This window comes from Panthera pardus, unplaced genomic scaffold (assembly GCF_024362965.1).
Source record: "Panthera pardus isolate Hobbes unplaced genomic scaffold, ASM2436296v1 HiC_scaffold_7, whole genome shotgun sequence".
Taxonomy (NCBI): domain Eukaryota; kingdom Metazoa; phylum Chordata; class Mammalia; order Carnivora; family Felidae; genus Panthera; species Panthera pardus.
Window position 1 is genome coordinate 82,147,731 of NW_026527002.1, and position 16,098 is coordinate 82,163,828.

The 16,098-nt window shown below is 64.8% G+C and overlaps 1 protein-coding gene across 9 annotated transcripts in view; it reads left to right on the forward strand.

The window, feature by feature from the left end:
- MROH1 (maestro heat like repeat family member 1) overlaps nt 1-16,098 on the forward strand; it is a 62,318-nt gene that overhangs the window by 33,511 nt on the left and 12,709 nt on the right. For 7 of the 9 annotated variants that reach the window (XM_053896272.1, XM_053896273.1, XM_053896269.1 and 4 more), the window contains 20 exons: nt 800-873; nt 2,550-2,672; nt 4,354-4,461; nt 4,663-4,807; nt 4,954-4,994; nt 5,250-5,391; nt 5,665-5,717; nt 6,177-6,284; nt 6,590-6,709; nt 6,873-6,995; nt 7,795-7,941; nt 8,046-8,072; nt 9,016-9,138; nt 9,393-9,472; nt 9,572-9,683; nt 9,763-9,858; nt 10,490-10,594; nt 12,702-12,837; nt 12,944-13,056; nt 13,910-14,062. In XM_053896272.1, coding sequence (XP_053752247.1) covers nt 800-873; nt 2,550-2,672; nt 4,354-4,461; nt 4,663-4,807; nt 4,954-4,994; nt 5,250-5,391; nt 5,665-5,717; nt 6,177-6,284; nt 6,590-6,709; nt 6,873-6,995; nt 7,795-7,941; nt 8,046-8,072; nt 9,016-9,138; nt 9,393-9,472; nt 9,572-9,683; nt 9,763-9,858; nt 10,490-10,594; nt 12,702-12,837; nt 12,944-13,056; nt 13,910-14,062 — 2,129 coding nt within the window. The remainder of the gene's footprint in view (nt 1-799; nt 874-2,549; nt 2,673-4,353; nt 4,462-4,662; nt 4,808-4,953; nt 4,995-5,249; nt 5,392-5,664; nt 5,718-6,176; nt 6,285-6,589; nt 6,710-6,872; nt 6,996-7,794; nt 7,942-8,045; nt 8,073-9,015; nt 9,139-9,392; nt 9,473-9,571; nt 9,684-9,762; nt 9,859-10,489; nt 10,595-12,701; nt 12,838-12,943; nt 13,057-13,909; nt 14,063-16,098) is intronic. The other 2 variants (XM_053896274.1, XM_053896275.1) reach the window with 1 other exon arrangement.

Here is a 16,098-nt window from a genome sequence, read left to right on the forward strand (position 1 = left end):
CTCTCCCAGGGTCGTCATGCGGAAGAAGAGTGCCGTCCCTGGGGCGCCTGGCTGGCTCAGTTAGCAGCGCGTGCAGCTCTTGATCTTGGGAGTTTTGTGGCTTCAGGGCCCGCATTGGGTGTGAAGATTATTGAAAAATAAAACCTTCAGGGGCACCCGGGTGGCTCAGTCGGTTGAGCGTCCGACTTCGGCTCAGGTCACGATCTCACGGTTCAGGAGTTCGAGCCCCGCGTCGGGCTCTGTGCTGGCAGCTCGGGGCCTGGGGCCTGCTTCCGATACTGTGTCTCCCTCTCTCTCTGCCCCTCCCCTGCACACACTGTCTCTCTCTTTCTCTCTCAAAAATAAACATTAATAAATAAATAAACAAACATACACTTAAAAAATGTTATCAGGAAACAGAGGGTTATGTTGCTGCTTCTCAAGGTGGGGTCCTCAGACCAGCAGTGTCAGCAAAACGGGAAATGTGTGCACCTGCGGGTTTTTCCAGGCCTGCTGGGACTGGGGTGCTGTTGGAGGCCCCGCCCTTCAACCTGGCTTGACCTGACTCAGTACACTCTTTCACCTGCTGCCCTAAATGACCAATCTTCTAGCTTTTTCTTGGGCAAAATAATGTGATTTGGGAAGAAGGTCATTTGTCCCCCAGAAAGTGGGCGGGCTGTGCTTAGGCGCCGTCCCTTCCCCGTGCTGAGGGCCATGCTGAGCCGGACCCTGGTGATGAGGTCTTGGGCCTTGTGGGGGTGGGCGGGCCGGCCAGCCTCATCGTGCTGGGGAGACCGAGCCCTCTGCTGGTTTCTTGCAGCTTCTCAGATGGAAGTGAAGAAGCCCTTTATTCTGTCCTCCATGAGGCTTCCTCTTCTGGACACCAACAGCAAGGTAGACGGGGCGCCGCCTGAGCTCCACCGCGAGAAGCTGCAGGAAGTGTGGCCGGGCTGGGCTGGGAGGTGTCACTGACCAGGCAGCAGCCCCTCAGCCACACCCAGACATCAGAGGGAGGGCACACCGCTGAGCGGTCAGTCCTTGACTCGCCACATCCTACTCCTTATACAGTTAACCAGACACGGAGTGGGGCAGTGGTCCCCAGACCCCCTCGGGTTGGGTCTCCTCCAGGAGGACTCCCAGCACCCCCGGGGGGCGTCACGCTCGCAGTCAGGTTTATCACGGGGAAAGGACACACACCACTATCAGCCAGGGGTTGGGGCGCACCGGGCAGGGCCCAGGAGGGGGCAAACCGCCCTCTCGCCGCGGGGTCGTGGGCAGCGTTGGCTCCCCTGGCAGCGACGTGATGGCACGCACCAGCGTCGCCAACCGGGGAAGCCCCCAGCCCCGGCGTGCGAGGCCTTTATCTGGCTTCCGTCGCGTAGACCCGGTTCACTGCCCGCGTGGCTGACCTCAGTCTCCGGCCCCTCGGGAGGCCGAGCCGATCCCGTGTGGCCCAGAGCCCCGGGGAAACAAGGGCGCTGGACTCTGGATGTCCCCGGGCTTGGCGGTGACCTCCCAGCAGCCGAGGGCAGGGGCGACCCTTCCTGCACACCAGGTTAACCAGGCTCCATCGTCAGGCCTGCTCTTTGGGACCTTCCGTGAGGATTTTAGAAACAACTGAAATGGAGCCCAAACCACTGAGGCCACATGTGTCCCAGACTCCCATGCACAGTCCCTGGAATCCCTTCCTGCTCGCTGATGCTGCTCCGGGACACCCCTGAGAGGGCCACACCGTGTACCACCAACAGTGCCCGTGGCCAGATGCACTCATCCCGAGCGCTCATTATGCGACCGGATGGTTTGCTCGCCCACATCTGCCCCTTCCCACAGTCACTCGGGGCACACGTATAATGGGGGATGACACACAGCTGTGAGTGGCCAAGGAGGCCCAGGGCAGGGACATTTGACCTGACGTGCAAAGGAGAGGTGTCGTGAGGACCTGAGGACCCCAGGGAGGGGGCGTTAGACCAGGGTCTGTGCCCCAGGGCTCCGGAAGAAGCAGGAGGGCCGGGGAGAGTGCCGGCTCTGGGGAAGAGGGTTTTTGGCCACAGTGACCTGGCTGTGCCTTTGAGCCACCAGGCAGGGCCACTGAGGGGGGCTGGGCAGCGGGCTCAATCCCAGGAACGTTTGGGAAACAGCTGCAGATTCGGGGTCCTCGCCCCGAAGCACCAGAGAGGTGCCCGCCCCGAGGGACAGCAGTCCTGCGCCGGGGCGGGGGCGGGGGGCAGAGGGGAGGCCTGTCTGGAGCCAGAGTAGCGGCATGTCCAGTGCCCAGGAAAAGGGGGAGGTGTGGGGGGCGGGAGGGCCTCCCCTGAGGACGTGAGCGTGTGCACAGGCTGGCCGGAGGGCCGCTTGTACAGCTGCGGGGCAGGGAGGACGAGGCACCGAGGCGGATCCGGTGTGGGCGTGGGTGCTGGTACAGGTGCACGTTTAGCTGTGGCACAGGTGTGGCTGCAGGGGCGGGCACAGGTAGAGGAGAGGGAGAGCTTCCCCCCTCCCGGCTGGACTGCTGTGGTGCTCGCCGGGGCTCCCTTCGGGGCCCCTCCCTGACCCCCCTCGGGTCCGGGCAGGTGAAGCGGGCAGTGGTGCAGGTGATCAGTGCCATGGCACACCACGGCTACCTGGAACAGCCTGGAGGAGAGGCCATGGTCGCGTACATCGTGCAGCAGTGTGCGCTGCCCCCCGAGGCCGAGGTAAGGGCAGGCCCCTCACCCACCCTCCCCGGGGCTCCCGAGCTGGCGGCCTCCCGGGAGCAGGCCTGGCCAGAGGGCAGGCGGGTGCGTACGTGCGCGGGGCCTCGGTCCGCGTGCCGAGCACCTGTCTCCCGTGTCCGAGGCGGGGCCTCCAAGCCGCAGCGCCCCGCTTCCTTAGCTCCCAGCACTCAGAAAAGAGGCAGAACAGACGCTTGGTCCTCCCTGGGGCTTTTGTATTAAAAGCGTTACCGAGCAAATCCAAGTTTCTTCTCGAGGGAGAGCAAGGTTGACGGCAGGAACACGCAGGCATGACGGGGTGGTCTCGGTGTCACGGCCTTGAGCCCGCCCTGGCCTGGGCTCTCGTGCCCACAGAGCCACCTGCCTGCCCAGGTCAGCTCAGAGGGGACACGTATGTCCCCACACGGGACCTCTGCGGTTAGGTTGAAACGCCGGGGTGTAACCAGCGCTGGTGGGTGCTGCCGGCCCTCGGGAAGGGGGTCCCGCTGGGCTCTGCTCCCGCAGGCCTGTGGGGGGCCAGGTCCACTGCTGCTTTGGCTGATTCTGGCCTCTGCATTTTCACCGCCGCTTTGGGGCTGTGGGGCCTAAGCTGGAGAGAATCAAGTCCTCTGATTTAGCCTATTAGTTCCCAGTGTTTTGGGGATTTGAAGGTTTCTATCAGGATATTAAAATCCGTCCAGGTGAACAGCTTTCTGCGGCCACTGTGGACTCGTACTTTACTGTCTCTTGTGAATCTAGCCGGGTCTATTCCTGCCTTTGAGACTCTGTTGGGAGGGCCACCTGGCGGGTTCTGTCGGGAGGAGCGAGCCGCCCTTGATCTCGGGGTTGTGAGTCCAAGCCCCACACTGGGCACGGAGGTTACTTAAAAAAGCAAAATCATTAAAAAAAAAAAAAAAAGATTGTCGAGAGATGGTCCTTTTGATCTAGCAGATGATCAGACCTCCAAAGTGGTTCATGTTTGTTCAGTATGAACTTCTATCTACATTTGTAGAACATGCTTTAAAAATTGTCATTTGAGGCCTAAGCACCCCTATTTTTTCTGCTTTTGGCCTTTGACCTCCGCGTGAGGACTGTAGGTCTGCTACAGTCATCGAAGTTCTGCTGTCTCTTGGTTGCTCGGTGTTTGCTTCTTGGTATTTGAAAGCACAGACGGAAGGCTCGGACAAAACATTTAGAGAACAGGAGTCATTTTCCTGCCTGGAACCTTCCCAGGGAGCTGGGCTCTGGGGCGCCATCTCACCAGAGAGGACAGCAGGCGTCTCTGGCCGAACCGTCAGCCACGTCAGGCTGCGCAAGTTGTAGCCTATTCTTGGTAGAAAACGGGAGTCTTCTCAGGTGGTTGTTATTTCCACAAAGGCCCTCCCGTTTCTACGCATGTCAGTGTTGCCGAAGTCCAGGATGAAGCCATCCTGGGGTCCGTGGCTGGCAGGGAACGTGCAAGGTTTCCTTTATTCTGGGGACGAGAGCTCAGCCAGGTGAGCCCGTGTCCTTGGGCAGTTTCAGCGCAGTGTGTGTTACCTGCCCCCGGCAGGTGCCGGACAGGGTCTGCCCTGTTCGCACACGGGCCGTGTCCTCATGGCCCAGAGCCCACAGCCGCGTAGAGCGGTGGTGGCCCCATGCGTGCGCCTGCCTTTGCCCCCCCCCCTCCCCCCGCCAACGCCAGCCTCAGAAGCCGGGTCCGGACAGCGAGGACCCCGCCACGGACAGTGTGCGGGACGTCAGCATCAGCACCCTCTACCTGGTCAGCACCACCGTGGACAGGATGAGCCACGTGAGTGTGCAGACCCCCGTCTGTGAGTGACTGCTGCCCCCTCCTGACCTTCTGGCCCTGCGACCGCTGAACCCTGCAGTGGGCAGCTGCAGGGGCAGGGGCGCTCGCCGCCCCCCCCCCCCATGGCCTTGCCGAGCCCCCGCGGCGCCTGGTGGGAGCTCCTGCAGCCGCGCCGCCGACAGACCCCGGCTCTGCCCCCAGGTCCTCTGGCCGCACCTGCTCGAGTTTCTCACCCCCGTGCAATTCACCGGGGCGCTGACCCCGCTCTGCAGGAGCCTTGTGCACCTGGCCCAGAAGAGGGAGGAGGTGGGGGCCGATGCCTTCCTCATCCAGTACGACAGCAACGGTGCGCCCCTGCTCTCCCCGTGCCACCCCTGATGCCTGACCCCACCCTCGCAGCCGCCCCCAAGTCCGCCCCGCCCCAGGTGCAGTCAGGGGCTGGGGCTCTGTGGGCAGGCGGCCCCCTGAGCGTTTCTCCCCCGTCCTTTCCAGTGACCCTCCCTTCACCCTACGCCATCACCACGAGACTCCTGGTAAGCGTTGCGCTTCGGCGCTCTGTGCTGGTGGCGCCGTGTCCCCTGACCACGGCACACCGAGGGGGTCTGGGAAGGCCTGGGCGCTCCCCTCGGTCCCCCTGTCCCCTGACTCCTGCTGTCTCGCAGGTGCTCCCCATGGGGTCGGGGGGACCTGCGTCTCAGAGCCGTCTCTGCCTCCACCTCCCCGGGAGGGCGGCTCTGCGGGGCACGGTGGCCCCTCGGGTCTAGAGCTCCCACCTTTACTTCCCTCAGACCGTGTCTTCCAACCCCTACCTGGGGGACGGCCGCGGGGCCGCCTCGCTGCGTCTCTTGAGCGTCCTGCATCGTAACATCCACCCTCTGCTGGGTCAGCGGTGGGCCACCACCGTCCCCCTGCTGCTGGAACACCTGGATGGTGAGGCTCCGGGCGCCGGGTGGTGTTCCTCTGCCGGTTCGCATCCGGGTTGTAGAGACCACGTTTTCTGAGGTGGAAGAAACGGCCCCCACGGAGGTTCGGGACACAAGGCGGGAAAGGCGTTCCCTGCAGGGTGTCCCCTGGGAGCATCTGGGGTGTGGGAGCGCCTTGGTCCTCCTGAACACAGGGCGAGGCCAGCCTGGAAGGCTCTGGGTGAACTCTGCTTCTATCGACGGGCGTGGGCTGGGCTGACAACATGACTGGTCGTTTCAGAACATACTGAAGAGACCCTGTCCCAGAAGGAGTGGGAGGAAAGGCTGCTGGCGGTAAGGGTGGTGGGGGGGTTGGGGGGGGGGCAAGGCCGTGGCCTGTCTTGGGGGTGGAGGCCTCTCCAGCCTGGGTCAGGACAGCTCAGGGAGCTCAGTAGGCGCTAGTGGCGGGGGGGGCGGGGGAGGATGGGGGAGGTATGGGGGGGGGGGCCGGGGGGAACCACCTGCTGCCGCCCTCACAGGTCGCTCACCCTGCTGTGACAGAGCCAGATTTCAGGGGCTTTGAGCTTCTGGGGCCCGGGAATCCTCTCTCCTGTCCCCTGCCAGGCCCACCGCGTGTCTGACCACCCAGGGTTTGCTCTGCCTGGGCTTGAAGGTCATCAACAGACCATTGAGAGCCACAGCACAGGACCACCCTGAGGTCACTGCATGTGACGTCACGGGGCCTCAGTGCCCTCCCCGGCCCCGTGAAGGGCTGCATTCCTGGCCCCTCACTGCTTTGGCCCCTGCCCACAGTTCCTTCGGGACACTCTGGCGGTCGTGTCTGACAACACGTGGATTTGCCAGCTGAGCCTAGAGATGTGCAGACAGCTGCCCTGCTACAACGGGACGCCCCAGGAGAAGGTGCACGGGAGGGGGTGCCCCGGGGGGGGGGGTCTGGGCAGCGTCCTTAGGCTACTGTTCTTTTGCCTTGATTCCATGTGATCTTCTGCACGAACCTGTCTCCAGTGGCCTGTGGCCCTGGCAGAGCCAGAGAGGGAGGGCCCGTGAGCCTCCTCCCAGAGGCCCACGGCTGGGGGTGCAGGAGCCCATCGCCCCCACTCCTCGAGGTGGCCACCGTCGTGGGTGCCCGGCGGCCCCTCCCGCGTCTGCTCGGCGCTCCCGCACTCAGGCGTCGGGCGCGGCCGTGCTCCTTGGCTCTGTTGCAGAACTTCCTGTATAAATGCATCGGAACCACGCTGGGTGCCGCTTCGAGCAAGGAGGTGGTGAGGAAGCATCTGCAAGAGCTTCTGGAGACGGCCAGACACCAGGAGGAGGCTGAGCGCGAGGTGGTGCCCTCCCCAGAGCCTCTCTCTCCCCTCAGGCACTCGGCGTGTGCGTGCGTGCGTGCTTGCGCGTGTGACTGCACCTCTCTGGAGCGTGTGCGTGCGCAGGGGGCTCCTTCCCACCCCTGTCCTTGCCCAGGTGTGAGCGCACCTGTGCGTCTCCCAGGGCCTCGCCTGTTGCTTCGGGATCTGTGCCGCCTCTCACCTGGATGATGTCCTGGCCCAGCTGGAGGACTTCATGAGGTCAGACGTGTTCAGAAGATCCACCGGCATTTTCAACATTTTTAAGGTACAGGGGTCAGGGTGACCGCTGGGGCGGTGGTGGGGGGCATCTGGGTGGGACCAGCCGTGCTTCTGCCTTGGCCGTGCTGCTGTGATTTGGGGTCCTGCGGCTGCGGGTTCTGGAGCTTCCTGGGCTCAGGCAGCCTGCCGGTTGGGGCCAGGGCAGGGAGGTGGCATCCGGTCCGTGCTTCTTTGGGGGTGGGGCTGGTGGGTATGACAAGGGGCAGTCCTGTGCTGGCCGTGGGCTCTGAGGGGGCTCCCAGGGGCCAGGATGGGACTGCCCGCCTGCTGTGTGCGTGTCCTCTGCCCCCCGGTGGCCAGCGAAGGCTGCATTCTTGGGGAAGCCTGATGCAAGGGGCAAGGACCGCTGCCCCTTCCGCCACCCCAGTCCTCGTCTCCTGGTGCCTGTGGCAGTTACAGAATCTCAAGTCCGGGCCGGGTGGAAGGGCTCCAGAGCAGCCACTGAGAGGGCAGGGGCCCCTGCCCCCCCCTGCCCCGGCCCCCGAGTTGGCTCTCAGCTCCCAGCCCTCCCTTCTGCCCACCTCTCCCATCGTGGTCCACCGCTCAGCGCTTTCCCTTCTGCTGCTCTGTCCCCAGCGGGCCCGTGGCTGGCCTGCCTGTCCCGTCCCGTCCCCGGCGGAGGGACTCTCCGGTGGCGCCCTCCGCTCCTTCGGTTATGCCTCTGACGTGGCTGGCCAGCTCAGCCCTTCTTCCGGAGGGACCTGGGGGTTCTGAGCACAAGGCTTCCTATGGGGGGCAGGTAATGGCCCGTAACCGAGGCCCCGCCGACCCCTCTGGCCTCTCAGGACCGAAGTGAGAATGAGGTGGAAAAGGTGAAGTCAACTCTGATCCTGTGCTACGGCCACGTGGCAGCACGGGCCCCCCGCGAGCTGGTGCTGGCCAAGGTCGAGTCGGACATCCTCCGGAACATATTCCAGTACTTCAGCACCAAGGTGGGCGCCTCGGCAGACTGCTGGCGTGGGGGGCGCCACGCAGGCGGGGCAGGGACATCACCGCCAGAGCGTCGCGTTTTAACTCACTTCACTTTTGTTGTCAGGTTCTGGGAATAAAGGTAGAGACCAAGGTACAGTGTGTAGGGGCTAAGTGTGAACTATGCCTTTTCTCTTTTCCCTGGGCTGGCCTGGTTGTGAGCTTCAGGGGCAGAAGCCAGGGGGACGCCCCCTGGGGCTCCCCGGTCCCAGTCCCCAGGGATAGCATCGGGGAGCATCGTGCCGGGACGGGTCCCCACTCACCTCGGAGCAGCTTCTCCTCTTACAGCCACAGTAGGGGCCCAGGAGCTAGTGTCCCGGCCTGGATGCTGGGTGGTGGGTGGACAGAAGGATGGCCGGAGGGCTTCTGAGCGGCTGGCTGGCAGGCCACAGGCTGGGGCTCTGCTCCCCGATGCTCACGACGCCCACCTCCTGCCGAGCCTCACTAACGTGTTTCCTCTCTGGGATCTCTGGCACTAACTGGGCACTAACACCTCTCTAGGAGTGGCTGGGCCTTCCCCTTGAAGAGGAGACCCTCTGGGGTCTCCTGGGGTTGGCTGGAGGGGAGGGTATTCTGAGACTTGTCTCTTCCTGGACTTCGTGCCCCCAGGACAGCTCCCCACACCCCCTTTCCTGACTCCCCAGAGGCCGAGTCGGTGGGACAGGCAGGGGACAGTCCCGCTCTGCTGGGGCTCTTCTTGGGCGTGTTCCCTTCTCCTCCCACCTTGAGGTGCCCTTCCAGCCACACCCCAGGGTGCAGGGGACACAGCGTGCTGTCTGCCCGAGCCAGGCCGAGAGCCGAGTGCCACGGGGGCTCCAGGCCTCCTGGTCTGCGTGGCAAGAGCTGGAGGAGGACAGGCTGAGAGCCCCTCAGGGAGGAACGTGTGTGGCTGCGGGGCCTGAGGGCTGTCACTCTGGGTGGCCTTCTGTTCTGGATTCCACCCCAAGGGCAGAGAGGCAGCGGCCGCCCACCTGGGGGCAGAGCCGTGCTGTGGGGGCGGGCGTTGGTGGCCCCCCTGCAGTCCTGTGTCCTTCCAGGACCCGGCTCTGAAGCTGTGTCTCATCCAGAGTGTGTGCATGGCCAGCCAGGCCATCTGCAGCAGTGCCCAGGCTGGCTCTTTCCACTTCTCGAGGAAAGCGGAGCTGGTGGCACAGATGATGGTGAGCTCTGGGCGGGGCCCGGCCGGTGCTAGGGTGGCTCCCAGGGCGCTGCCCTAGACGGGGGAGGTGGGCCTGGAGACGACGGGGTGGGGGGGTGGGGGGGGGGTGGGGGGGGTGGCGCATGCAGCGAGGGGCCCGGCACCCACTTGGGTTGGGGGACAGAGTTGGCCAGAAGCCAGCGCCGGGCAGATGGCTGACCAGGAGGAAGGCTGGTGCTTGGGCCAAGGGCTGAGTCACGGGGCTGGCTCCCCTAGGAGTTCATCAAGGCAGAGCCCCCAGACTCCCTGAGAACGCCCATTCGGAAGAAGGCCATGCTTGCCTGCACTTACCTGGTGTATCCTTTCCTCCGGGTGTGAGGGGGGCTGTGGGGGGGCCCTCCGTGCACGTGCCCTCTGGACAAGGGGTGTGGCACGGGGCCTTGACTGCGGTTCAGCTCCCTGGAGCCAGCGCTGGAAGAGCGAGTGCAGGCGGACTTGATCCGCGGCTGTCTACACAGCGTCATGGCTGTGCTGCCTGAGCCCGAGGAGGAGGAGGACCGCCAGGAGGTATCACCCTGCATCCACGGCGGGCAGCGGGCAGGCCGCTGCAGGCACCGGGGTCACTGGTGGCCTCATCTCTTTCTAGTCACTGTACCTGGACACCATGCACGCCCTTGAGGATTTGCTGACAAGCCTCCTTCGGCGGAACATGACCCCGCAGGGCCTGCAGATCATGGTGGAGGTGTGCGGTGGGTGTGCCCTGCCCTGGGGGTGCCCCCCCCGCCCCCCGCCCCCGGCAGCCGGCCCCGTGCCTGGTTTTCCTGGCTCTGCCTGCTCCGGGGGCGCCGGGGAGTTCGGTGCTCTCTGCAAGTGTATGGGAGGGGCGTCTGTGAACAGGAGGGCTGCCCTGCCTGGACAGGTGGGCGGATGGGGGTGGGCCCACACAGGAGCCTCCCCTCGCCTCCCCTCCACTGCGTGGCACGGGGATGGAGAGACCACTTGGGCACCGGATGTGAGCTCCTGACCCTCTAGGGCTGTCGGGATGGCGGAGCGGCCACGTGGTAGCCAAGCCGCACCCCTCCCTGCCCTTTCCGGCGCTGCAGTCGCAGGGGCGAGACTGACCTGCTTGCAAAGGCAGCCCGTCCCCTGGTAGGCCTGGTTCGCTCTCGGTCCGCCTGGGGTGGCCACGTCTGCGGGCCGGGCCAACGGGACGGGGACGGAGCCCCAGCGGTAGCAGGCGACCTGCCGTGACCCGGCCCGCCGGCTGGGGACGGGTGGCCTGGCAGGGGCGCCGAGCCTCCCGCAGTGCGCAGGCTGCTGCTTCCCGGGCTCAGCCCTGCCCCGGCACCCACGCGAAGCCCCCTCTCCCCCAGCACCTGAGCCCGTGGATCAGGTCCCCGCGGGGCCACGAGAGGGTGCGGGCGCTGGGCCTAAGCGCCTGCCTGCTGCAGCACTTCCTGGAGCACCTGCACGTCAGCGTGAGTACCAGGCGACTCCCCTGCTCCGGCCTCGGTCCTGGGTCCCCTGGCCTGGGGGCTGCTGTGCGTGGCCCCCACGTCCCACAGCACCCTCCCAGCTCCCCGGTGCTCCTCTGGCGGTTCCACATTCCGGGGGCCCCGCCATCCTCTTTCCGGAGATGCGCCCAGAGGGGCCGGTCGGGACCAGGAGTCGTCCTCAGGGCTGGCCACTCAGAGTAAAACCTGACGGGCACCCCTCTCCTCGGGAGCCCCCGCGTCAGCTGCGGGGAAGGGGAGGTGGGGGCCGGGTAAAAGAAAGCGAGGACGTTTGGGCAGAGGCAGGGGTTCTGGAGCAGTAGGGGTGGGCTGCGAAGGGGCTCGGTCCGGGAAGCGCGTGGTTGTCTGGCACTTCGGGGGGGGCTCGGGGCCACGCTGTCGGGGCTTCGCGGCTGTGCGCACAAGGCCGTTGGTCTGGGTGATCCTCGGATAAATTTCGCGTCGTCCTGAAACACCCCTGTTGTGATTTTGATAGGGATTGCGTGGGACCGATGGATTAACTCGTTGAGCATCCGTCAGTAATAGGTCTTTCCACCCAGGCCGCTCGGAAACGCGGGGACGGCATCTTCACGCCGCTCTGCCGTGAGAGATTTTGGTGCCTTTGCCAGCGAAGCGCCTTCTGCAAGCGCTGTCAGTAACTGTGACTGTAGTTAGCGCACACGGAAAGCGGGGGTTTGTGGACTCTGAGACGCGAGGCGGTTCGTAAGACCCGTCGTCGTTTCTAATGAGCGTTAGTTCTCTTGTGCTTCCAGAAGCACAGTCGTGTCGCTTACAGATGCTGATAATTTGGCCTTTCCCCCCAACACCTGTGCCTCTCGGCCTCTCGTGTTGCCTGGTGTTTCCAGAACAAAGTGGGGACTGACAGCGGCCCCCAGCCTCTAGATAGTTGCACTGCTAGGTATCCTCTATCCTGTTCCAGCTGCGTCTTTCTTTTCTTAAGTGTATCTGTTACTTTGTGAGAGAGAGAATGCACACGGGTGGGAGAGGAGAGGAGGGGCGCGGAGAGAGAATCCCAAGCGGGGTATGCGACCATCAGCACGAAGCCCATCGTGGGGCTCAAGCTCACGGACAGTGAGATCATGACCTGAGCCAAAGTCGGCCTAACCGACTGAGCGACCTGGGCACCCCTGGTCTGTCTTAATGAGGATGTTTATCAGGAGTAGATGCTTGTGGTCTTTTCTCTTGGTTTTTTGTTTGTTTGTTTGTTTGTTGTTTTGTTTTGGTTTTTTACCTACCCAGACCCTGATTGTTTGTCTCGCTGGACCTGCTGCCTGTGTCTGGATGGTTTTCGCTTCTGAGCGAGCTTAGGTGGCCTTTTCCCACAAATTCTTTCCTGGCCTGCTTTTCACATAAGCCCAGTCTAAGCAGAGTTCACCTTTGTGTGTGAGGTGACAGATGTCTGGCCTCGCTGGGAGGAACGGTGGCTGGCCCCCAAGGTCCTCCCTGCAGCCTACGGCCAGGGTGAGGGCCTTCAGCCGAGCCCTCAGAGCGGCGGAGCCTGACTCTCCCTTAAAGGCGCCTGTGCACGGACAGGGTGCGGGCGCTTCCCCAGGAGGCCTCATGCGTGGCGGGCCGATGGGGGCAGGTGGAGGCAGGAGACCGAGCGGTGTGCAACTGATGTCGCAAGGCCGTTTGTTCAGCGTGGGGCAGGCAGGGCTCTGTATCTGGCCGGGAAGACTAGGCCCCGGAAGATGGGCCCGGGACCCCGCTAGGGCGAAAGGAGATCTCACGCAGCCCTTCACCTGACGGGACCTGTGTTCTAGGGGAGGGAACGTCCCACGCCTCCTGGCCAGGATCAGCAGAGCCCTGCCCCCCTCTGCTGCCCGTGGGAACTCCCTCTTTATCTCCTGATCGCCCCTCTGCCCGCACACACCTGCTGCCGGACCCTCCTCCTCTTAGGGGTCCTGGCAGGGGAGCAGCTCACCGAGGAGCTGTACTGGTCACACCCCTGCCTGTGCCTGGGTCCAGCTGGTGCAGGGACACCTGCCCACTCCTGGCATCTTGGGGGGCCTGGCCCTTCTCTCTGTCCCCCCCAGTGTTGCACGAGGGCCCCCTCCTTCTGCCTCTCCAGGCCCTGGTGCCCTTCCACAACCTGGGCCTCCTCATTGGCCTCTTCTCCCCACGGTGTGCGGACTTGTGGCCTGCCACCCGCCAGGAGGCTGTGAGCTGCGTCCACGCCCTGCTGTACCTCCAGCTGGGCTATGAGGGTGAGCCCCTGGCTGGACAGAGCTGCTGGAGGGAGGAGGGGGTGGAGCCTGGGCCTTGGGGGCCAGGGAAGCACCTGCCCGGCCTCCCTCTGCCTTGCCTCTGAAGGCTTCTCCCGTGACTACCGGGATGATGTGGCCGAGCAGCTCCTCGCCCTCAAAGAAGGCCTCGTGCACCCCGACCCCGCCGTCCTCTTCCACACCTGCCACAGCATAGCCCAGGTACCCGCCGGGGTGGCGCCGTCACAGCAGCCAGCTCCGAGCATGCCACGGGCTCTGCAGGGCGCCGGGTGGGTGTGCCACGGGGCCAGCGGGCTGGCCCCGCTTCCACCTTCCTGGGGTCAGCCCTCCGAGGCCCAGCAGCAGGGGCGTCGGGAGCTCAGCTGCCGGCTCCAGAGAGCCGAGGAAGCTGCCCCAGCCTGCGCTGTGAGCCCCCACGCCAGGACGGCACTCCTACGCCATCTGGTATCTGGACCTGGCCCTCGGGTCCCGAGGCGGCGTGCTCTCCTGCGGAAGAAGGAAGGGAGGGGGTGAACGGGGCCCTTCCTGGGTGGGGAGGGAGGACTCGGCGGGAGGAAAAGACGCAGCGCTGGGGGACTCCGGGTGGAGTGGGAGGTGTGCGGCTGGGGCCAGACGTGGCGCGGCTGCCGTCTGTGGTTTTGTGTCCCTTCCGTTCTGTGTGCTGTCTGTCTGCTTTAATGAGTGGCTCGCTCTGCTGTGCTGACCAGACGAGGAGGGGGCTCCGGTCCGTGGCTGGGCTGCTCAGGGCGGATGTGCCACCCCCCACCCTTGACCCTGCAGTCTGGACACCTGCAGGCCACCCCACGGGTCAGGAGGGCAGCCGCCCCCGGACTACCTTCCAGGGGCCTGGGTCAGGCAGGTCCCGGAGGCACCCCGTGTCCCGGCAGGGCCAGGCTTCAGCCCCAGCGCGCCTCCTGTGCGCGAGCCGCCACCTCGCCCCCGCACCCACGAGGGGGCGAGGGCGGCTGGAAGAGGCACCCGGCAGCCCCTGACCCCGGGATGCTGGGTCTGTGTCCCCACCGGCTCAGTTCTTCTGACACAGCCGTCGTCCTAGATTATTGCCAAGCGCCTCCCGCCAGAGCAACTCATCAGCCTCCTGCTGACCTTGTTTGAGAGTCTGGGAGACCCGGACAAGAACTGTTCGAGGGCGGCTACCATCATGGTCAACTGCCTGCTGAGGGAGCGAGGGAGCATGCTCCAGGAGAAGGTGAGGGGGGCGGGGCGGGGCAGGGAGGGGAGGGGCCGGGCTGGGGCCTGGAAAAAGGAAGGGGAAGGGGAAGGAAAATGCGGGGGGCGCAGAGCCCTGCGGCGGGTGGGCACTGGCTGGGCCCTCTGCTCCGGGCCCTTCGGAGAGTCCCACAGCTGGCTGGCCCACGGGGGCCCTGCCCGGGGCGCTCACGTGCCGCCTGCTCCTTGTGGCCTTCCCGTTCACCCTGTCACCTCTGTGTGCCCTTGGGAGCTCAGGTGGCTGTCTGCGTAGTTGTTCCCAGTCGTGCGTCAGCAGCGGCCCTGCGTCAGCGCGTGTGCAGTGACGGCTGACACGTTCCGCGCTCGGGTCCCCGCGGGCGCGAGGTGGGCTCCAGGGGTCGGGTGGCTGCTTCAGCGCCCGCCCTGTGAATCCCTGAGAGGCGGGCCTGTTGGCCAGGAGGGGTTTGAGGCTCCCTCTGGAAGTGGAGCGTCCCAGCAGAGCACGAACTCGTCCTGGGGGCTCCCACGGATGTGCACGCACAGGCGTCCGCCCGCTCCGGAGTCCCCGGTCCCCCAAGCCGACACCCCGCAGGCTGCCCCTGCCTCCCTGCAGTGCGGAGCACCGGCTGGTTCGTACCCCGTAGAGACGGACTCACACCCTTCGTGCCCTCGTGTGCCGCCCCTGCCGGCGTGAGGTCACGCACACCGTCGCCCGCGCCTGCGCACCGCCTGGCTGCCGCCTCGGTGGGCACGCGTGCGGTTCCCAGGAGGGGCCGCGTTGCCGTGGGCCGCACGAGGGTGTGTTTCTGTCGGGGACACAGGCCGCACCATTGCCGGCACTGGTCCGCGTCGTCCTGGGGGTGAGTGGCGGCTCCATGTTGAGCGGGACTCGCGTTTCTCTGGTGGCTCGTGAAGTTGAACGCTTTTGTACGTGTGTGCCGTGCGCAGCCGGAGACACCCGTGCCTTGCCCATTTTTTTTCTGGGTTGTCTGCGTTTCTCCTGTTGATCTGAGCCAGGACTTTATGTATTCCGGATACGAGCTCTCCGTCAGAGATACGCACGCACATGTGTACGCACTCGTGGGCACACGGACACGTATATGCCACAAGTACCTTCTCAGGGAGGGACGAACAGGAGTTTGCTGATGGAGAAGGTGGAAGAGTATCAGAAAGGGCCACGTGGCAGGAGAGCTGTGCGCGGTGACCCTGGAGAGAGAGGGTGTCCCCTCGGGAGGCACTTGCCAACGGGCTGCAGGTGTGACGGGAGGGCACGGCCACGGCAGGGTTTGCTGGGGGAAGGCTGGGATTTTATTCTGCACTCAGCGGGGCTCCCCCGCTTGGACCTGAGTGGTAGAGAGGGGCCCCGGAGGCCCCATGCGCGTGGAGGGGACGGGCCAGTTTGGAGGCCGGGGCCGCTGGTGTTCCTGGTGCGTGGGTACACGGGCCGCACTCCGGGTGTCCATCCGGCTGTGAGTGCTGCTGTAACGGGTGTGCAGACGGCTGGCCCTTGGGTGAATTGCCCACGGCGGGGGCGCTGGGTCGTTCGGGCCTCTCTGAACGTTTGGAGGAGCCTCCTCTGTTCCCACGGCGGCCGCACCGCCAGCCGTGCAGAGGGCTCCCTTTCCCCGAGTCCTCAGCCACACTTGTTTTTGTTTTGTTGATCGCAGCCCTCCTGCTGGGTGTGAGGTGGCCCCTCAGAGTGCTTTTGACTTCATTTCCCTCAGGATTCCTGACGACGCACTTGGCCATTTGTCTGTCTTCTGGGAGACCTGTCTGTGACCTTTGCCCGTTTTGAGATGACGTTGTTTGGTCTGTTGTTGTTGGCTGTGCGGTTCTCTGTATGGCCTGACCACCAGCACAGTATCGGGTGTGTGACCCGGGAGTGTTTTCCCATTCTGTAGCCCTCGATTGTGTCCTCGGACACCTAAAAGTCGTCGTTGTTTTGTAAGAGGCTCCGTGCCTGGGGCGGGGTGTGGCGGGGGGGCGTTGAACCTAGGCCCTGAGATCAGGAGTTGCCAGGTGCTCCTCGCGCACAAAAGGTTTTCCGATCCGACG